This window comes from Bos indicus x Bos taurus, chromosome 9 (assembly GCF_003369695.1).
Source record: "Bos indicus x Bos taurus breed Angus x Brahman F1 hybrid chromosome 9, Bos_hybrid_MaternalHap_v2.0, whole genome shotgun sequence".
Classification (NCBI taxonomy): domain Eukaryota; kingdom Metazoa; phylum Chordata; class Mammalia; order Artiodactyla; family Bovidae; genus Bos; species Bos indicus x Bos taurus.
In genome coordinates this window covers 65,948,657-65,972,418 of record NC_040084.1, presented here as the reverse complement: position 1 = coordinate 65,972,418, position 23,762 = coordinate 65,948,657, and the positions used below count along the sequence as shown (strand labels likewise).

The 23,762-nt window shown below is 37.7% G+C and overlaps 1 protein-coding gene across 1 annotated transcript in view; it reads left to right on the top strand.

Moving 5' to 3' along the window:
* Positions 1-23,762, top strand: part of THEMIS (thymocyte selection associated) — a 197,810-nt gene that overhangs the window by 32,565 nt on the left and 141,483 nt on the right. Inside the window, exon 2 of the mRNA XM_027551479.1 lies at positions 5,824-5,982. Coding sequence (XP_027407280.1) covers positions 5,824-5,982 — 159 coding nt within the window. The remainder of the gene's footprint in view (positions 1-5,823; positions 5,983-23,762) is intronic.

The following is a 23,762-nucleotide window of genomic DNA, read 5'->3' as shown; positions in this document are numbered from 1 at the left end:
AAAGAGGTGCAATTATTTGTGCACATGTGAGGAGGGGTATAAATATAGTTAAGATGATATTTTTCTTTAGGAAAGCATAGAAAATTCTAATGTATTTATATATATCAATGGTCAGAAAATAATACCACAACTGCAGGCTGTGTAATGATCACACAGCGGTTATAATGGAGATACATGTTATCCTGCTTATTTAACTTCTATGCAGAGTACACCATGAGAAATGCTGGGCTGGAGGAAGCACAAGCTGGGCTCAAGATTACCAGGAGAAACATCAATAACCTCAGATATGCAGATGACACCACCCTTATGGCAGAAAGTGAAGAGGAACTCAAAAGCCTCTTGATGAGAGTGAAAGTGGAGAGTGAAAAAGTTGGCTTAAAGCTCAACATTCAGAAAATGAAGATCATGGCATCTGGTCCCATCACTTCATGTAAAATAGATGGGGAAACAGTGGAAACAGTGGCAGACTTTATTTTTTTGGGCTCCAAAATCACTGCAGATGGTGACTACAGCCATGAAATTAAAAGATGCTTATTCCTTGGAAGGAAAGTTATGTCCAACCTAGATAGCATATTCAAAAGCAGAGACATTACTTTGCCAACAAAGGTCCGTCTAGTCAAGGCTATGGTTTTTCCAGTGGTCATGTATGGGTGTGAGAGTTGGACTATAAAGAAACCTGAGCACCGAACAATCGATGCTTTTGAACTGCGGTGTTGGAGAAGACTCTTGAGAGTCCCTTGGACTGCAAGGAGATCCAACCAGTCCATCCTAAAGGAGATCAGTCCTGGGTGTTCATTGGAAGGACTGATGTTGAAGCTGAAACTCCAATACTTTGGCCACCTGATGTGAAGAGCTGACTCATTTGAAAGGACCCTGACAGCTGGGAAAGATTGAGGACAGGAGGAGAAGGGGACGACAGAGGATGAGATGATTGGATGGCATCACTAACTCAATGGACATGGGTTTGGATGGATTCCGGGATTTGGTGATGGACAGGGAGGCCTGGCGTGCTGCGGTTAATGGAGTCGCAAAGAGTCGGACACGACTGAGTGACTGAACTGAACTGACATGAAATTACTATTAGAGCACAGAGAAAAGAATTAATTCTTAGGTGGAAATAAAGGAAGGCTTTGAAGAAGACAATGAATGAGCTAAATTTTTAGGGTTGGTTGAACTTAGACAGACTGATGATGGAATGAGTGGTTGGCATGGCAGGGCTGAGAAGTGATGGCAAGGGGAATGGAGGAAAGGATTACATGCTGAGTAAAGGAAAAAAAAGCCTCTAACAAGTTTCCTCTTTCCTGACTGCCACACATTTTCAACTTTGTAAAAGAAAAGGAAGAAAAGCTTTGGAACCAATTTTTTTTTTTTTCCCTGTGTGATCCCAGCATTGCTTATGTGGATTGTCAAATAAGGGATGGACTCATAAAAAGATATTAATGTGTCATTTTTATTGAGCAAAGTAGCATTACAGAACAGGTGATTTCAAAGGCACATGACTCTTTCATTACAGCCTTCAGGGGCAATGTTTGATCACTGAAAACAGGCTGCTTTGTTCCAGCTTTCTCTGATGTTTGGCATTATCCTGAATACATATGCTCTGACTTGGAAAGAATCAGTCTGTAAAGATTTAATAGATTTGAGATTTGCATATTGAAAATGCATGTCTTGTGGTTAAAAATGAAATGAAAACTATTTTTATATCTATATACACACAACACATTATTCAGACACACATCTCAGCAATTTTTTTAAGGCAATTAGGCACATTATAATGTGCTTGTTCTGAGATTATGAGTGTTGGCTGTTTTTTAAATTAACCATTTTATATTTTCACTGAGGAAAAATGTATTGTAAGAGACATAATAATGATAACAATGTACAAGAACTCTTCAAGTTTCAGGAGTTTGTGATTTGCTGTATTTCTTGTCACCTATCATGGACATAACTTTCTAGAGTTGGGTATCACTGACTTCTCTCTTTATTAAAAATGAGTTCATAGCTTTCTTACTTAGAGAAAATCGCAAGTCACAAAGAATTAAAGACAAGTATTAAAGATTAACATTCTCATGAGGCTCTTTTCCTTGTATGACTGAAAAAAAAGGGGGGAGGGATTTTCTTTTTTCAAAAGAAGAGGGATGATTAGAAAGAGACCTGAAGTGGCAAAAGGTTTTTGTATGGTGACAAAAACTCATAGAATTTTCTCTTAGAATTTTGACTTCTGTCCCCTATGAGTTGATGTGTAATCTCACATAAACTCATCTTTTAATTTTGAATTCCGGTGGAACCTTTGCAAAAGAGATGACATTCCAAGTGAGTCAGTTTGCTATACATTACATCTGCAATTAGACATTCATTGCGTTGAAGTTAAGCCAGACTTCTGCTGAAATGGGAAAGATCAAATTATATTCCATTTCATGTGACAAAAATCTTACCATGTCACTTTGCTATTTTAAATCCTTCCCTTTCCATATCCCCACTGACACATCCTCTGCCTCAGTGACACTGAATGCTTCCTCTACCTGACATGTCCTTCTCTCTGCTGAGTCTTGCTACAATCTCAGAACAGAGACTATTTCAGTTATACATTTGTTGTCTAGACCAGTGCTTTCCAGACCTTAATGTACTTATGAATCATCTGGGGATCTTGTTAAAAATGCAGGTTCTGATTCAGCAGGTCTGGGGTCTGGCTAAGATCCTAACAAGCTCCCAGGTGATGCGGCAGTCCACACTTTGGATAGCAAGCGCCTAGATATGTATGACCTCTCATTAAATTGGTATTAGTTCCTGAACCCTGATAACTGAAAATGTAAATTCTCTAACTCTGAGGTTGCTTCAGACTTTAACTGTTTTATTGTTGTTGTTTATTGGTAATTTTATAAACACACTGCATGATCTGGATTCCCTCTAATTCTCCAGTCTCCTTTCTTACCAGTTACCACTTCTTACTTATATTTGAGACATAAAATATTATGTGAAGTTTCCAGAATGTATCAGACTCTTTCACACTTCACTGCCTTTTCAAATACTATATCCTCTCCTGCCCTAACATCTTGTGAGGTTTCCTTTAAAACTCAGCTAGGCTGTCGTCTCCTGCATAATTCTTTCTCTAATCTCTCTACCATGTAATTGCTTAGTTAAATGCTGCCAATTTACTCCCACAATGCCCTGTATTTTCTGTATTATAGCGTTCTTATAATCTGCTGCAATTGTTTGCTTACTTGTCTCTTCCCTTCAAAACAGTGCTTCTATGGAGAAAACATATGCATTGGACCTCTAATGCATGCGTGTGTGCTCAGTTACTTCAGCTGTGTTTGACTCTTTGTGACCCTATGGACTGTAAGCCACCAGTGTCCTCTGTCCATGGCATTATTCCAGCAAGAATACTGGAGTGGCTTGCCATTTCTTCCTCCAGAGGATATTTCTGACTCAGGGATCAAACTCACGTCTCCTGCAGCTCCTGCATTGGCAAAGGAACTCTTTACCACTGAGCCACCTGGGAAGCTTCTATATCTCTAATTACAATGTCAATTAGATTACTGCCAATTAGATTACTGCCAATTACAATGTCTGACACATAGTAAGTGTTCATTAAAGATTGCTCAATAAATGAGGAAGGGAGGTTGATGTGTTGGTAGATATACAATAATATAATGCAGCATTTTTTTCATGAAGCTTAAAATTAAATTGGGAGTAATAGAAACTAAAGTCATAAAAAGTTAAGTACAGGATGAGATAATACTGTAAAAGTAAAATGCTACTGTGAGATTAATTGCCAAATGAGAATCAGCAAATAACTATTCTGAGCTCACTGGAAGAAAATGTCACTGTGGATTTATTATTATTATTTAATATCCCAGTGTATTCCATAAGGGATTTGAGATGGCCAACAACACAATGTATTGAAGTTAATGAAAAGTAATGAACATATGTGTTTGTAGTTAAGGGAATAATGTGAGAAAAGAAGCAAGTTTTGGAAGGATACGAGGAGTGCATACACTAGCTTGTCTGCAAAAATGACCCTCATTTTTGGACAATAAGATTGGTGTGCTAGATTTCATTTCCATTCTGCCTGGAAGGCTGACTCCTGTGGAGTCAGCAGCTCCATTGTCCTCTAGCTTCTGGCTGAACTGGGGTGCACTGGCTTATGATCCAGTGGAGGAAGAGTGAGATCAGGACATTTATGTTCTCATGTTTTTTAGAACTGGCTGTGCTTGTGTGTAAATTGTCCCTTTGTTGAAACCTCTGTGTTGTTGTTCAGTTGCCCAGTTGTGTCCTTTTCTTTCCCACCCCATGGACTGTAGCACACCAGGCCACTCCATCCCTCACCGTCTCCCGAAGTTTGCCCAAGTTCATGTCCATTGCATCAGTATCCATTGCCCAAGTTCATGTCTATTGCATCCATTGCACACATGAGTCATGCTGTGTAAGGCCACCCAAGATGGACCAGGTCATAGTACAGAGTTCTGACAAAACGTGATCCACTGGAGGAGGGAATGGCAAACCACCCCAGAATACTTGCTCTGAGAACCTCATGAATTGTGTAAAACCTCCTTAAATCATTCTGATTTGCATATGTCCCCTGCTCCCTGTTGAGACTGATACAATCACAGAATTGTTTAAAGCTAGATTAAATGCCATTTCCTTCTGCAGAGGATCTTCCTGACCCAGAGATTGAACCTGGGTCTCTTGCATTGCAGGCAAATTCTTTACAGTTTGAGCTACAGGATAGACCTAGATTAAATGCTGGGCTTAATAGCTTTCATAATAACCATTAATGCTATAAAAATGTTTTAGATACCTGCTATATCTGTGAGAAAGGGTCTCAGCAGAGAAAAATTCAGAAAACCAACCAACTAACCTAAAATCTTATGCTCTTATTGTTCATATTTTAGTGTGGTAAAGAGGATTTAAATCATATTGGAGGAAAGGAAATTGATATATTTTAAAATCCCACAGTTCTGCAATGTTTATTTATATCAACCTCTAGTTTCCTGTTTTATTGTAAAGTGACAGTATCACAGAGATGTAGTTTGGGGGTTGTTTCCTGTTCACTGAGGGTAGGTTATCCAGAAGTTTTGCTTCTCCTGTTTCCTGTTGCTCATCTTTTACTTATTTCACTGTTCAATGTTTATCCATCAGGAGATATAAAAGAAAACTTAAATAGATGAAAAATTTAGGTTTGACATCTATGGTAAAAGGTTTCTTAGGAAGCAGACTGAAATCCTGAACTAAAATGAAGCTTTTCAGTTTGCCTGGATTGGTCTGCCCTCTATTGCCATCAGATATTGAGAATTGTTTCCAGCTTGTCAAAAACAAGAGAAAAAGTGGGCAAAATGTTATATTCATGATGATGAAAAGAACTAGGTATTATAAATAGATGTAATGCTCTTAATATGAAACCCAGGTATACAAACCCTCTGTCTTTGGAGATTAGATTGTATTACAACCTTGTTTGCAGTGTTTACTTAGATCATTATTGACTCATGTGGGTTTCACTCTGTGACCTAGCAAGAAAATACCATCAATTCCAGCAGGGAAGACATGGCTGAGCTTGACCTTGGAAAGTTGAGCTAGGGGTACTGAAGAAACCATAAATTCAATTTACAATAATAGCTAAAATAAGATTGTTTACACTTTGCCAGTGGATGAAGTGAAAAATCTAATCTTTTTCCTAGCACATGTTGTACATTTTGCCACGCTTGATTAAATTCCTATTTAGCAGGTGTCTAAGAGAAGAACTGAATAAAAACGCTTCATATGAGGCTTTTGATTCCTACTTTGGTCTTCATTATTGAATTCTTTTTTTCATCCTCTTTTCAGGTTCTATTTATGAAATGTTTGGAAATGAATGCTGTTTGTCAACAGGAGAAGTGATTAAAATTACTGACCTCAAAATTAAGAAAATCATGGCTGAAATTTGTGAGCACGTTGAAGGTTGTGTGTCTCCACAATCATTTGAACTGCCTATGAATTTTCCAGGTACATATTTTGCAACCATTTCTCATTTGTAAAACTGTATTGTTAAATGTTATATAATCTCTACAACTGAAAACAATGAAAAAATGGTATTTTTTGTTTTATTCTAGGGTAGTGGGTGAAAAACTCAAGTCTTATAGTTCAGTGATTTTTAAGGACTAACAGAAGGCAAACATTTTCTTGCCTTTTCAGTAAACATGTTTTACTTAGGGATTAATATTTTCTGCTAAGAGATATTTGTGAGTTCAACTATATGCACCATTAGTTGAGCTAGATAGTGGGAATGAAGAAATTACAGATATATTTTCATAATTTATGTAGAACTAATTAATCTTTCTTAATCATAGTTGCACTCTTTATTCCTAGCTCCCTGGATCACTGCTAAACTTCATTTTCTGGCCTTACTGACAAGTTTGGCTTCTCTTCTTTGTCTAGATAACTCTGTCATCAAAAATTAGCTTAGATATTATGCCTGCTAGAAAACTTTTGCTGAATTTGTAATTCAATCTAGATATCACTCTTCTATGTTACCACAGTATCTTGGGCACCATACTATACACCTTCAGTTCAGTTCAGTTCAGTTCAGTCGCTCAACGTGTCCGACTCTTTGCAACCTCATGAATCGCAGCACACAAGGCCTCTCTGTCCATCACCATCTCCCAGAGTTCACTCAAACTCACATCCATTGAGTCGGTGATGTCACCCAGCCATCTCATTCTCTGTCGTCCCCTTCTCCTCCTGCCCCCAATCCCTCCCAGCATTAGAGTCTTTTCCAATGAGTCAAGTCTTCGCATGAGGTGGCCAAAGTACTGGAGTTTCAACTTTAGCATCAGTCCTTCCAAAGAACACTCAGGGCTGATCTCCTTCAGAATGGACTGGTTGGATCTCCTTGCAGTCCAAGGGACTCTCAAGAGTCTTCTCCAACACCAGAGTTCAAAAGCATCAATTCTTTGGCGCTCAGCTTTCTTCACACTCCAGCTCTCCCATCCATACATGACCACTGGAAAAACCATATCCTTGCCTAGACAGATCTTTGTTGGCAAATTAATGTCTCTGCTTTTCAATATGCTATCTAGGTTGGTCATAACTTTTCTTCCAAGGAGTAAGTGTCTTTTAATTTCATGGCTTCAGTCACCATCTGCAGTGATTTTGGAGTCCCCCAAAACAAAGTCTGACACTATTTCCACTGTTTCCCCATCTATTTCCCATGAAGTGATGGGACCAGATGCCATCATCTTCGTTTTCTGAATACTGAGCTTTAAGCCAACTTTTTCACTCTCCTCTTTCACTTTCATTAAGAGGCTTTTGAGTTCCTCTTCACTTTCTGCCATAAGGGTGGTGTCATCTGCATATCTGAGGTTATTGATATTTCTCCCTGCAATCTTGATTCCAGCTTGCTTCTATCAGCCCAGTGTTTCTCATGATGTACTCTGCATATATGTTAAATAAGCAGGGTGACAATATACAGCCTTGACGTACTCCTTTTTGTCTTATTCTTTAGACCAGAGTTGGCAGGCTTTTTTTGTAAAGGACCAGATGGTAAATATTTAAGACTTCACTTGCCAAATAGTCTTCATAACAACTACTCCACTCTGATGTTGTTACATGAAAGAAGCTACAGACACTACTTAAGCCAGTGGTTGTGGTTCCATATAAATTTATTTCAAAATCAGGGGGTTGGCAGATTTTGACCTGTGAACTATAGTTTGGTGAACTCTGCCTAAGAATAAAACCCATATAGGAGACATCAGAGACACAAGTTCGATCTCTGGGTTGGGAAGACCACTGGAGGAGGTCATGGCAACCCACTGCAGTATTCTTGCCTGGAGAATCCCATGGACAGAGAAGACTGGCAGACTACAGTCCATAGTGTCGCAGAGTTGGATACAACTGAAAAGACTTGTCATGCACGCATGCAATGTGGCAGTAAGGTGTGGCAGGGGTAGAAACATTCTCTAGTCCTATGATTATGTTATAATATTTTCGTGAACTTGTGCCTCTGAATTGTGAACTTCACGAGTGCTTCTTGGTGCCCTTCCCCACATCCTTAGTTGGGACAGTATGGCTAGAGTGGGTTGGAGTTGGGTATTTCCCTTCTCCCTCATGGAAAACCAGTGCAGGCTAAAGCTGGGTATTTCCCTTTCCCCAAGTGGAAAGGCGAGAGTGGGCTTTCTTGTGTATTTTCCCGAAGTTGAAAGCTAGAGTGGGTGTTAGCTGTGTATTTTCATCCCTCCAGGTCAGTGAGTCTTAATAAAGCACAGATTAAGAACAGAATGATCTGGCCTGTTTCAAAAAGGGTTTTTCTACCTTCCCTCTATGAGAAGCATGAGGGGATTTTTCTTTGATATTTACTGTGAGAGCTAGGTTGAGTTTTTGGTGGTAGAACTTAAAAAATTTGGTCCCTCCCTATGACTAGATCTCCCTGAAGGTTTTTTACTCTCATACTTGTCCACTGTAAGCCTCCAGCAATTTGTTGATTGCAGTTCAGATTTGTATACGCTGGTACTGGTTTTTGTAGCAGTTTCTTCTCTAGTAAATTGTGATTCTCTGTACTTGCCTGTAGGTCTCTCCAGTTGTGGAGGCAGTACTTTGTCCTCTGATCTCACTTCTCTAATGTACCTAAGAATAGTTATTGAGTTTTTCAGTTTGTTCAGATTTCACTTTTCTTTTGGACAGAGGGATATCTGCCAAATTCCTTGTATGCCAGACTAGAAACCAGAAGTCTGGTGCTTTTTTAAAAAATATCTAATTATCAGATCAGATCAGATCAGTCTCTCAGTCATGTCCGACTCTTTGCGACCTCACGAATCGCAGCACTCCAGGCCTCCCTGTCCATCACCAACTCCCGGAGTTCACTCAAAGTCACATCCATCGAGTCAGTGATGCCATCCAGCCATCTCATCCTCTGTCGTCCCTTTCTCCTCCTGCCCCCAATCCCTCCCAGCATCAGAGTCTTTTCCAATGAGTCAACTCTTAGCATAAGGTGGCCAAAGGACTGGAGTTTCAGCTTTAGCATCATTCCTTCCAAAGAAATCCCAGGGCTGATCTCCTTCAGGATGGACTGGTTGGATCTCCTTGAAGTCCAAGGGACTCTCAAGAGTCTTCTCCAACACCACAGTTCAAAAGCATCAATTCTTCGGCACTCAGCCTTCTTCTCAGTCCAACTCTCACATCCATACATGACCACAGGAAAAACCATAGCCTTGACTAGATGGACCTTTGCTGGCAAAGTAATGTCTCTGCTTTTGAATATGCTATCTAGGTTGGTCATAACTTTCCTTCCAAAGAGTGAGCGTCATTTAATTTCATGGCTGTAGTCACCATCTGTAGTGATTTTGGAGCCCAGAAAAATAAAGTCTGACACTGTTTCCACCATTTCCCCATCTATTTCCCATGAAAGGATGGGACCGGATGCCATGATCTTCGTTTTCTGAATGTTGAGCTTTAAGCCAACTTTTTCACTCTCCACTTTCACTTTCATCAAGAGGCTTTTGAGTTCCTCTTCACTTTCTGCCATAAGGGTGGTGTCATCTGCATATCTGAGGTTATTGATATTTCTCCTGGCAATCTTGATTCCAGCTTGTGTTTCTTCCAGTCCAGCATTTCTCATGATGTACTCTGCATATAAGTTAAATAAACAGGGTGACAATATACAACCTTGACGAACTCCTTTTCCTCTTTGGAACCAGTCTGTTGTTCCATGTCCAGTTCTAACTGTTGCTTCCTGACCTGCATACAAATTTCTCAAGAGGCAGATCAGGTGTTCTGGTATTCCCATCTCTTTCAGAATTTTCCACAGTTTATTGTGATCCACACAGTCAAAGGCTTTGGCATAGTCAATAAAGCAGAAATAGATGTTTTTCTGGAATTCTCTTGCTTTTTCCATGATCCAGCGGATGTTGGCAATTTGATTTCTGGTTCCTCTGCCTTTTCTATAACCAGCTTGAACATAAGGAAGTTCACAGTTCACATATTGCTGAAGCCTGGCTTGGAGAATTTTGAGCATTACCTTAGTAGCGTGTGAGATGAGTGCAATTGTGTGGTAGTTTGAGCATTCTTTGGCATTACCTTTCTTTGGGATTGGAATGAAAACTGACCTTTTATATGTGTGTATATTTAGTGATTTTTTCAGTATTAGTCCAGGGATTACAATTAATGTCTTAATTTTTAGCAATCTAGTTTGGATTAGCCAATCTAATTTCAATGGTATAAAAATTTGGCTCCCATATAGCTCTGTTTCTTACTCCTTGGTTCAGTTCAGTTCAGTTGCTCAGTCATGTCCAGCTTTTTGCAACCCCATGAACTGCAGCACTCCGGGCCTCCCTGTCCATCACCAACTCCTGGAGTCTACCCATTGAGTCAGTGATGCCATCCAACCATCTCATCCTCTGTCGGCCCCTTCTCCTCCTACCCTCAATCTTTCCCAGCATCAGGATCTTTTCAAATGAGTCAGCTCTTCGAATCAGGTGGCCAAAGTATTGGAGTTTCAGCTTCAACATCAGTCCTTCCAATGAACACCCAGGACTGATCTCCTTTAGGATGGACTGGTTGGATCTCCTTGCAGTCCAAAGGACTCTCAGAGTCTTCTCCAACACCACAGATCAAAAGCATCAGTTCTGCGGCACTCAGCTTTCTTTTTAGTCCAATTCTCACATCCATAAATGACTACTGGAAAAACTATAGCCTTGATTAGATGGACCGTTGTTGGCAAAGTAATGTCTCTCTGCTTTTTACTATGCTGTCTAGGTTGGTCATAACTTTCCTTCCAAGGAGCAAAAGTCTTTTAATTTCATGGCTGCAATCACCATTTACAGTGATTTTGGAGCCCCTCCAAATAAAGTCAGCCATTATTTCCACTGTTTCCCCATCTATTTGCCATGAAGTGATGGGACCGGATGCCATGATCTTAGTTTTCGAATGTTGAGCTTTAAGTCAACTTTTTCAGTCTCCTCTTTCACTTTCATCAAGAGGCTCTTTAGTTCCTCTTCACTTTCTGCCATAAGGGTGGTATCATCTGCATATCTGAGGTTATTGATATTTCTCCTGGCAATCTTGATTCCAGCTTGTACTTCTTCCAGCCCAGAGTTTCTCATGATGTACTCTGCTTATGGTGTTTTTATTATTATAAAAATCATATCTTATACACTGTGTGCCCATCAGCACAGATTGTGACTTTTTTATGCAGCTTTTTTTTTTAATAAGCTAGGAGAAAAAAAAATGAAAGCAAAGCATTCATTTAAATGTCTTTTACTTTTGTAGTTACCTTTATTGATAACTCTTATTTCTTCACATACACTAGAGTCACTGATTTGTGTCCTCTCATATCAGCCTGAAGTACCCCCTTGAGTGTTTTCTTGTATGGAAGGTTTGGTGGTGATAAATTCTCTCAATTTTTGTTTATCTGGAAATGTCTTAATATTTTCTTTATTTTTACAGGATTTTTTTTTTTTCTGGACAGAGAATTTTTGGTTGATAGTCCTTTTCTTTCAGCACTTTAAGTATGTCATCCCAGTGATTTCTGTCCTCCATGGTTTCTAGTAGAAATTAGCTTTTAATTTTATGAGAAACCCTTGTACATGATGAATCTTTTATTTTCTCCTCCACCCCCACCTCCCCCACCAAATTCTCTATTTGTTTTTACTTTTCAACAGTTTAATTATGATGTGTCTAGCCATGGATCTCTGAGTTTATTCTACGTGGAATATGTTGAGTTTCTTAAAGTGTAGATTAATGTTTTTCATCAAATTTTGGAAGTTTTTACCATCATTTCCTCAAATATTCTTTCTACACTTTTTTCTCTTTCTTCCGAGATATTCATTTTTCACATATTGATATGCTTGATGATGTATCACAGGTCTCTGAAGCTCTGTTTGTTTTCTTCATACTTTTTGTTTCTTAGAATGTATAATCTCAGTTGACCTACTTTCAAATTTGACTTATATTCTCTATTTGCTAAGACTTGATTTCATACTTCCTTTTCATCCTGTAGACACAGTTTCTTTTGTTTCTTTGAATATATTTAACATAGCTGTTTGAATTCTTTCTCCAGGAACTCTAGTGTCTGGGCTTCCTCAGAAACAGTTTCTGTTGATTGAATTTTTTCCCCTTGCTTATGAGCCAGACGTTCTTATTCTTTTGCCTGTCTTGCAATTTAATGTCAAAATTGCATATTTTCAACAATATAATGTATCAACTCTAGAAGTTGGATTCTCTTCCCTCCTCAGGTCTTCTTATTGCTGATTGTTTAGTGATTCTTCTGAACTAAGTCTGCAAAGTTTACATTCTCTGTTACATACAGCCATTGAAGTGACTGTATAGAAGTCACTTCACTTCACTTCTGCTATAGAAGTCGTTGCTCGGAGGGCAATGAAAGTATGGACAGAGATTTCCTTAAACAACTGGAACCAAGAAGTTTCCCAATCTTTGAAGAGATTCTGTGTTTACTTGGAGATGCATTCAAACACTCAACCAAGCAGTTGAAAACTCTTGCTTAACTTTTATTTCCTGCTCATATAAAGCTTCAAATTCAACCAAAATTGAAAGTTTATGGACTTCTCAGGTCTTTCTTGAGCATGCACACAGTTTTGGGCATGTGCATGGTCATATACATTTATGTGGCCCTCTAGATTTCCAGGAATGTGTTAGAACTTCTCAGTGTCCTTATGGACACCTCATTCCTGAGCTTTTCATTTTAGGCTTTTTGGTTAACCTTCCTCCTCCCCAACTGTTACACACCACAAAAATTAAATAATTGCCTCTTATTGTTTTTGACAAATGCCATGAGGAAAAGTCTTTTCCCCCTCACTGAACTCAAAATAGACCAAATAGAGGCAGCATTACAAACAGAATCTTCCACGGAGTCACCAGACATGTCAAATAATAAGTATTTTTGAGAATGAGATTTGAAGGAACTCCAGCTTCTGCCCCATCTTATGACTGCTGGCTTTGCTATGATTGTAGGTTGTTGGTTTTCAAGCTACTATGAAGTTGAAGAGGGTAGGAAGAGTGGGAATACAAGCAAGTTAAAATGCCACAAAGTTTGCTGTTCTTAAAAAGATTCAGCTCTTAATATTTTTCCATTAATAAATTTTCTCCAGATTGCTGTAATTCTTTGATTAGTTTCCAGAGTTCTGAAAAAATTAATCCTGGTGATTTTTTTTTTAAACCAGTTTCTCTATTGCTTTTATGGAGGAGACAATTTTCAAAGGCCCTTATTCCACCATCCCTTTGACATCATCCACTCTTCTGTATTGAAGTAAAGTATACAAATGTAGATTCTTAATTTCTTGTTGATAATTCAAAAGTTTTGATGAAGATGACCATAACATTGACAATGGTATGCATGGTATCCTTTCTTTGCAAATAAAGACACCTACTGAAGAAAGATATATAGCTTTTAATCAGTAAATATAGCTGTATAGATGCAACTCCAGCAAATGAAAACTCAAGCAACAATTAAGAAAGAAAAGCTTTGTAGTGAGTTGGCAAGGACTCTTTAAGGGAACAAACTGAAAGCTGATTTTTTGCTAAAATGTGAGTGGGAAATTAAGCTTGCAATATACATAGCTGATTACATCACATATCAATGTTATGTTTCTAGATATATTTATTATGTTACCTAAAAAATCTTCAATATAGTAAAGGAAATAAAAAGCAATCACTTCAACTGTTTATGGAAATAAACATATTGTATTAGAAGCATAATTTGTTTTTTTATTAAGACAGCCCACTTGGTTAAGTCCTTTTATGAGCTAGAAAACATGTCATTCTTGTCAAATACAACAAAAATACATTCTGATATTTGGTAGTCGATTGCATTCTCCACATACACCAGTAAATCATGTAAAGTTTGGGTTATAGTAAAGTTCCAATCTAGATTACTTCTTGGAAATATTTGTTTCTCCTTCACAGTGTTATTAAACATGTGCAATAAATGCTTTCTCTTTAGACAAAAGAAGTATCCTAAGTTTCAGTATACTTTTTTTTTCTGATGGTCAAAGTTTATTTCCAAACAGCAAACTTACATAATATCTCTAAACCGTATGTTCAAGAAAGGCTGTGGTTGCATCTGTAGATTCACCATTAAAATTACATGGTTAGATTGAAGACATTTTTCTGTTTGAATTTTTAGATCATATTTTATGAATTTTATTATTGTGGAAGAATACTGTTGTGTAGGTGTGTGGAAGTGTGGTAGTAGAACTTAGATATGGAACATTTCCTGCTACCCTACACTCTATCCTGCCCACATCACAGTCTCAAATGAGAATCCCAATGATGTGTCAGACACTGTTCTAAATACTTATACATGTAAAACTGTTCTAAACACTTTTATGTATATATGGATTACTAATTGAATTCACATTTTGCATATGAGGAAACAGAGTTACAGAAAGGCTAAGTAACTTACCCAAGATCACATAGTTAAGTAAGTGGTTATGTTAAATCTACCTTGGTGGTGGTGGTTTATTGCTAAGTCGTAACTGACTCTTGTGACCCCACAGACTGTAGCCCTCCAGGCTTCTCTGATTTCCCAGGCAAGAACACTGGAGTGGGTTGCCTTTTCCTTCTCCAGGGGATCGTCCTGACCCAGCAATTGAACCTGTGTCTTCTGCATTGTAGGGGGTCTCCTGCATTGCAGGCAGATTCTTTACCGCTGACCCGCCAGGGAAGCCCCTAACTCTACACTAGCACTGCCCAGTAGACATTTAATATGCTTTTTCATCAAACATTTATGTGGCTATCCGAGAAAGCTTCATTTCTTCTACTCTTGGGTTTCTCCTAAGTGATCTAAGCAAGCCCAAAATGGAAATCATAGTCTTCTATAACCTAATCTCAGTAGTGACATACCATCATTACTGCTATATTTTTTGATCACACAGGTGAATACTGGTGATCTGGGTGGGGACTACACAAAGATGTGACAACCAGGAGGTAGGGCAGGAATCACTGGGACCTATCTGGGAGGTTACCAAACACAAATATTTTTAAAAGTTAAAAAAAAAGTGAATTAATTTTACAAATATATTTTATTTAAAACTATGTGTCTAAAGTATTGGGGCATCCCATCTGCCTGCAATGCAGGAGTATTGGGTTCAATCCCTGGGTCAGGAAGATCTCCCAGAGAAGGGAATGGCTATCCACTCCAGTATTCTTGCCTAGAGAATTCCATGGACAGAAGAGCCTGGAAGGCTGCCATCTATGGGGTCACAAAGAGTTGGACATGGCTGAGAGACTAATATACTTTCACTTTCATCTAAAATATTATTCTTTTTATATCTAATCAGTATAAAATTATTGAGATATTTTACATTATTTTCATGTCAAGCATGAATTTTTAATACATTAAAACCAAGCATATATTTTCCACTTATAGCACATATCAAGTCTGACCATGCAAATTTCATGTGGCCATATTTCAAATGCTCAATGCAGTGCTCCAGCTGTGGTACTGTATTGGAGAGCTACAGTATAGATCCAAACCATTCCAGAGTCTGTGCTCTGGAGCACTTCTTTCTTAATCATAGAAAAGAGTAAAGTAGTCTTTCTGTCAACCAGCATCAGTGTTATAATGAGGATCTGCAAACAAAATAAAAAATTAAGAAAACACAAAAAAGAACAAAAATTAAACAAACAAAAAATTATGAGGATCTACAAATCCCCCAGATACATGGCATTCTTTCTAACTTTTCTGTTATATGCAGTAAGCCTTGTAATGTTTCTAAATTAATGCTACTCTTAAATAACATAAAATAGGAATTTTTAAATGAATGTTGGAAATTCATTAACTATAAAATTTCTTTCATATGTTTAATGGACTGGAGTCATGCTTTAAAGACAGACTTTAGACAGTGCTTCCTACATAAATTAATTGCTACCAGATAAGTGGATAAATGGATTTCATTTGTCAAGAGGTCAAGCCATCTTTAAGTAGCCTTGTAGCTGCCAAGCTGACTTGCCATGCTTCATAAATTAGATCAGTCATGAAACAATAAGCCCATATGAATGCAGCAGTTAATTTCTCATGGCACAGCTGACAGCGTGAGCATCATGCTTTAGTGGTTCCCCTTGAGTCCCATCTCCCACAGGTAAGATGGGACTGAGCCAGGTGGATGTCTAATCCACAGTGGAGAAATATTGAGTTCAGGAAATCTCCAAAGTGTAATGAGTGCTTCCCAACCTGCCATTCTTTGCCCTTGAAGAAAATGCTGCCTTTATTACCTGGAATGTAAGAAAATATCTTGGGAAAGAGGAGGGAGACTTTAGGATCCTAGAATGTCTCTCAGGAGGGAGATACTCTCTACTATTTCCATACTGGTCAGGAAACAAATCTTTTACCTCCAGTTTCTGAGGCATGTGAAATGCTATGGAGAATTATCCTTTAACATATCTATATTACTTAACAGTAAAACTCTTTCTAAAATCATTTTAATTATAAATGTGAAAATTATAGGAAAGTAGTAATAATCAGTGACAAAATTGGATGAGTAATAACAGTATTTCTTCATGAAATTGATTAAGGTTAAATGATTAAAATTTATGAAACTTGCTCCTTTATGCATGGGTACTAAAACACCTAATACATTGACATTTTTCAAAATGAATTTCTCATTGTTTTATTTGGGAAAATATATACTTAATTGATAGAAAATGTAACACTACATTCAGTGGTGATTTATTATGTTTCATGTACCATTAGAATGACTAAATCTTTTATGTTTAGCCATTTTATGATTGTAGCTATAATTTTTTACTATAATATCAGTTTATAAAGGGACCTGATAGGAAAATTGTGTGAAAATATTTAAAATATACTTAATAGCTTTATAATACACGAATAACAGCTTGTCTTCATTTTTTAAATGACTTACATTAAAAGAAGCAATCTATACACCAGAATTTGCTGTTATTTTTCCATCTGGATGTTATGATGACACGTGATTCAGAAAAGCCATACTTAGGGCTCCCCGATTTCTGGACTATTTTCTATTTCAGGAATCATGGGCCATTCTTCCAGGTTTTGTGGGTCAACTTCTCTTAAGACATTTCTTCCCCTCTGTGCTCACTTAAGCAAAATAGATTCATCTCTGTCTCTTACATGAAATATTTTCCTAGACTGGTCATCTTATACCACACAAGAAAATGTGAAGTCATCTAAATGCTCAAAAATTAAGACTTTTACAATAATTTTTAGCTCCATTTTTTTTCCTGTGTTTTCTTCTCTGTAGTACGTGATCAGATTTCTTTTCCTCATCTTTGGTCTTTGAATAACTAAAGTATATATTATCTGAAAGACAAATAGACCAGCAGTTCTAGCTCAAAATGTTCTCTTTGCCCAGCTGTGTACCTCTTAGAATTAGACTGGAATTCTGTCAGAAAGATGATCTTAAAATAGACTCTTTTACAACTGGCACTATTCTATAAGTTCTCATAATATTAATATTGTAAGCACTTCTTCAAAAAATCTATGTCATCACTTTTTGCTCTTACCATCTCCTTCTTTTTCATGAACAATTCCTTCAAAGCTCCTTATGGTGTTGCCTCAGCAGTACCAACATGGACTCTTATGAGAGGAACCAGACTGGACTGTCCACCCAAATTGTCTACTCAGGGCTTCATTTCTTGAAGTAGATGTTGCTAAAGAACATTGCTGTACTTATATTTAGTTATATATCAGAGATTTAGAGTTTATGTCATTGAAGAAAAGATTTTTAATATTTTATTTTTTAGAGCAATTTTAGGTTTTCATAACACACTTGACATGAAGTACAGAGATGTCCCACACACACCCTGCCTCTGCATAGACCTAGCCTCCTCGATCTCCTCCCAGAGTGGTACACTGGTTACAATTGGCACATCATACTTGACACATCACAGTCATTGAGGTTCATGGTTTACATTGTGCTTTACTCTTGGTGCTGTGTGTCCTAAGGGCTTAAAAAAATGATATGTATTCACCATTATGTAATCATATTAGAGTATTTTCACTGCCCTAACGATCCTCTGTGTCTGGTCTCTTCATCTCTTCCCCCAAACCTCTGGCAACCATTGTTTTTTTTTTTTCACTGTTTCCATGTGTGCTATGCGCTCAGTCTCTCAGTCATGTCCTACTCTTTGCAACCCCATGGACTATGGCCCATCAGGATCATCTATCCATGGAGTTTTCTAGGCAAGAATACTGGGGTGGACTGCCATTTCCTACTCCAGACAATCTTCCCAACCCAGGGATTGAATTCACATCTTTTGCATCTCCTGCATTGGCAGGTGGATTCTTTATCACTGCACAACCTGGGCAGCCCAAATGAAAGTCAAAAAAGAGAACAGTGTGTGTGTGTGTGTGTGTGTGTGTGTGTGTGTGTGTGTGTGTCTACTCAGTTGTGTCCGACTCTTTGTGACCTCCTAGACTGTGACCTACCAGGCTCTTCTCTCCATGGGATTTCCCAGGCAAGAATACTGGAGTGGGTTGCCATTTCCTACTCCAAGAGGTCTTCAGGATCCAGAGATTGAACTCACATCTCTTGTGTCTCCTGCATTGGCAGGCAGATTCTTCACCACTACACTGTATTCATAGTTTTGCCTTTTCCAAAATATCATACAGTTGAAATAGTGGACTATGTAGTCTTTTCAGATTGGTTACTTTCACTTAGTAATATACATTTGAGGTTCCTCTATGTCTTTTTGTGTCTTTATAGCTCATTTCTCTTTAGCACTGAATAATATTACATTGTCTGGTTGTACCATAGTTTATATATCCATTCACTTACTGAAGGACATCTTAGTTGCTTTTAAGTTTTGACAACTATAACTAAAGCTGCTATAAATTTCATGAGAGTATTTGTAGGAACATAAGAAATCAATTCAGTTCAGTTCAGCCGCTCAGTCGTATCCGAATCTGTGCGACCCCATGAACCACAGCATGCCAGGCCTCCCTGTCCATCACTAACTCCCGGAGTCCACCCAAACCCATGTCCATTGTATTGGTGATGCCATCCAACCATAAGGAATACAACTTTTTAAAGTTATAAAATATACTGATTTCTTCTAACTTTGCAGATGCCACATATATCTTGTAGAAACTTAGAAAATGGAAGAAAATGCAAAGAAGTAAATGTAGAAAATGGAAGAAAATTCAGGGAGCTATAGTCTCATCACTAGAGCTATTTAGCATTAATATGTAGTGCATTCCCTTCCATTGTTTACAAGTGCATTGTACACCTACACACATATAGACACATGTTTTCATATGAAAAATAAACATATTTGTGAGGACTTGCCAATGTCATTAAATATTCTTCAAAACATGATTTTTATTTTCTATATAATGGTCCATCATGTGGCTATACCATAATAAATCCATTCCAAACATGATCATTTATGCAATTTCATTAGAACAGTCTTCTAGCTAAAGTTTTGTCTGCACTTGTGATTATTATGATTTCATATACATAAAATTATGACTTCAAAAGTAAAAATGTTTTTAAAGTTTTGATGCATATTGCCAAATCACATTCAATAAAACTTCTGCCAATTACATTCCACTGCACCAAAGAATTGATGCTTTTGAACTGTGGTGTTGGAGAAGACTCTTGAGAGGCCCTTGGACTGCAAGAAGATCCAACCAGTCCATTCTAAAGGAGATCAGTCCTGGGTGTTCTTTGGAAGGAATGATGCTAAAGCTGAAACTCCAGTACTTTGGCCACCTCATGCGAAGAGTTGACTCATTGGAAAAGACTCTGATGCTGGGAGGGATTGGGGGCAGGAGGAGAAGGGGATGACAGAGAATGAGATGGCTGGATGGCATCACTGACTCGATGGACATGAGTTTGTGTGAACTCTGGGAGTTGATGATGGACAGGGAGGCCTGGTGTACTGCGATTCATGGGGTCGCAAAGAGTCGGATACAACTGAGCGACTGAACTGAACTGACTGAGAAACTAATAAGCGAAGAAGGCAATGGCACCCCACTCCAGTACTCTTGCCTGGAAAATCCCATGGATGGAGGAGCCTGGTAGGCTACAGTCCATGGGGTCACCAAGAGTCGAATACGGCTGAAGCGACTTAGCAGCAGCAGCAGCCGCAAAAACTAATAAGAGGCCCAATTTGACTGCTTTTTTTGAAGTAGGGGAGTTGGTCTGTTACACTTAGTTTTTGATGATGAGGTTAATTTTCATCTTTTTTCTAACATACTCTGTGCCTTTTTGCATTACTTTATTGGGAAGTTAGAGACGGTCATGTCTAGGCTGCTAGACAATCGACATTTAAATCCCTCTCAGTCAGATATAAAACATATGGAGCTCCAGTTTGTTTATCTGCAGTGTCTAAAGTGATCATCAACAGCAAATCCAGTCTCTCTGATCTCTTTTGCAAATTATTTTCAGGGCCAAAATCTGAATAGTCTGAACTAGTTTCAAAGGTGTTAAACCTTGCCAGATCTCCCAGCGCTCTAACGAGGCTCATCTCAAAAACTGCTCATGAGCTCTTGCTGACCAAGTACCAGGTCAGATCTTTTGTATGAGGTTCAGGAAAAATTTTCAGAGCCAATCCAGTGGGAATTATGGTGGTATTCCCAACTGAAGAGCCATTGCCAATTTCAGGTGGGATTTTCAAATTTATGTTATTTGAGTTATTTTGGTTGCCTACTAATATGGGATCAAGAGGATGTGCTTAGGAAGAAAATATTCCTTTATACATGCTGGTGAATTTAGAAAAAAATGTTTGGTTTTCTTTATTGTGCAAATCAAAATCTATTTAAATCATAAGCTCTGAAATCCATTTAGAACTTATGGTTACATTGGAAAACTATATCTCTTCCTAATTTGAATTTAATGTAAACTGATTTTTAATTGTTTTGTATAACCATGGATAACAGATTTTTTTGAACACTGCATGGTAAAAATCAGCAAATATGTCAGAAAAAGCACAACATTAAAGGAAACACCACAGCATATGTTGACAGTTATAGAAGAATTGCTGCTGTTTTCACCCTTCACACCAGAATAATTTTTTCAATATTTACCTCCCATGTGTAGAGAGGGAAACATATGGGGCTTTACATAATCATAAGCATAAACAGGTGGCTACTTAGGTACATTTAATTTGCAAGCAGCATCAATACTGAACAACACAATCAGCACCACATGGCTCCCAAACTCTTTCCATTAGCAAAATTAAGATCATTAAAATAGAGGGAGGGTATACTCCTCCCTCAATTGGCTTCAACTACCCTTCAGAGCCATGAATAAAACACATTTTCAAAAATGCCTTGGCATTTTGCTGCTTCTTTTCTTCAAGGGAACTTCAGCAACTGTGTATAATGTATACCTTGTGAATAGCTACAACCAGCGCAATATCTGCATTTAAAATGTGCTTACATCTCCCTATAATCAGCTTATTATGAGCATAATATTATGATGGTTAAATTCTAAGCAAATTTATCGAAGCACGGAGTCAGACAGACTCCTCAAAGCCACCTGGAAATATTTCCCCAAAGGCAGTCCAGCTAAAGAAGTCACCTGAGGCGCTTTTCCATAAATAAACACTCTGGCATAATCTACAATGGTTGCTGGGAATTAGTTTTACTCGGCCTGTGTCACTTACTACTGAATTGTGGATTCTGCATATTTTGTCTCATCTAATTTGACCCAAACTGAAATACCTAGTGTGTAGTCTTCTGCCCTATAAGTGTTAGTCTCTCTGATGTTATAACCATCCTACAATGGCTTAGAACTCCAGAGTGAAAGAAAATGAGGTGAAAGAATAGCTATTATTTTTTTGTTTTTTTCCTTTTTTGGTGCTTGCTATGTATTAAGTGCTATCTAAGTGTGTTACATGTATTGACTCATTTAATCATCAGAATGACTTTATGAGGAGGATGATACAATATTCTCCATTTTACAGAAAAGGAAATTATAACTTGAGAATCTAAGTTCTCAACTTTACACAGTGGGGGAAGGACTGAGGTCAAAATTAAACTGTTTGAATCAAAAATTCTTACTCTGACTACTTTACTTTACTGTTGGAATAGTAGTATGTTGCTGGCCCTGAAAATGCTAGTGCCTGAAATCACCAAGGGCCAGAAATAGTAAATCTGTAATATTTCGATTATCCTCCTAATAAAGCCTTATGAAAGATTTGAGGGGACTAATTGTCTATGGGGGTTCTTTCCAGTCCTGAAGCCTCTTTGTGTGTGTATTCTTATAATAAAAGGGGCAGTGCTCTGCAGAACTGCAAGAGTCCAGAGAACTGTGCTCTTGTCAAAATTCATGAAAAGAAAAATTTCTCACATCTTCTCACTTCATCCTAGGTCTATTACTCATTCTCGCTGTTTAGTAGAGACAAAGTTTTAACATGAACAAGGATATATGGTACTTTTATTAATAAAGCCATGATTATAACAGAGTTTTAGGTATAGACATAAAATTATATCATTTGATTTTAGAATCTAGCATTATTTACATGAGTTATTTGCTAAATATCTCAAATGTGTTAGATATGCATAGTCAAACCTTTTAAGGACTTAGTGGGAAAATAAGAGTGTTTTTCATGTGGTGTTTGAACCATTAAAGTAAAAATGAATCAAAAGATTTTATGATTTATTATTTTTTACCCCCAAGTAAAAGAACTATTAAAAACCATTAATAGCTATTATAGATAATTCTGATTTCATTATACATGTAAAGACATTCAAACATAGGAATCTACATCCTCACTTAGCATTTAACATTTAACAGACTTGGTCACCATCTAGATATGTCTTCTCCCCCCCTAAATACCCCATTAAATTCCTATGCAAAATTTTCTTACGAACTTTGACTTTCCATGCGTTCCTTTTTTGCTACTCTTAGAGACTTCTGTCAAGATTGTTAGAATCACTTATCAGTTGATGATTTTCAATAATCCTATAATTGAGAAATCTGAAAAAGTTTTTTACAGCTTGGATGTTAATATTATTACATTTCATTACTTTGCCCAAGAATTTTGTGGGGTTTTTTGCTTTGATAGGGTATTTCATGCATCTCATTAAATCTGAAATTAAGTAGAGATAATTGAACTAAAATTTCTAGTCAAAATACCAAATTTGGGGTAGTATTGAAGAAGATAGTTTTTGTAGGATATCCTGACTTAAGAATTACCTTGGGAATATAACAAAATAATAGGAAAATGCAGAATAAAAAACTTACATAAGCAAGTATAAAATAACAGGGATCCTTAAGAATTTGATAAGTTCTAATGAGGTGGATGAAACTGGAGCCTATTATACAGAGTGAAGTAAGCCAGAAGGAAAAACACCAATACAGTATACCAATGCATATATATGGAATTTAGAAAGATGGTAACAATAACCCAGTGTACGAGACAGCAAAAGAGACACTGATGTATAGAACAGTCTTATGGACTCTGTGGGAGAGGGAGAGGGTGGGAAGATTTGGGAGAATGGCATTGAAACATGTAAAATATCATGTAAGAAACGAGTTGCCAGTCCAGGTTCGATGCACGATACTGGATGCTTGGGGCTAGTGCACTGGGACGACCCAGAGGGATGGTATGGGGAGGGAGGAGGGAGGAGGGTTCAGGATGGGGAACACATGTATACCTGTGGCGGATTCATTTTGATATTTGACAAAACTAATACAATTATGTAAAGTTTAAAAATAAAATAAAATAAAAAAATAAAAAAGAATTTGATTGCAGGACAAAGTGCCATTTTAAGAGGCAGAGGCATATACCCTCACAAAAATAAGTGAAATACAGTTTGCTTTACTGGCAAAGAGACTGTACTGGCA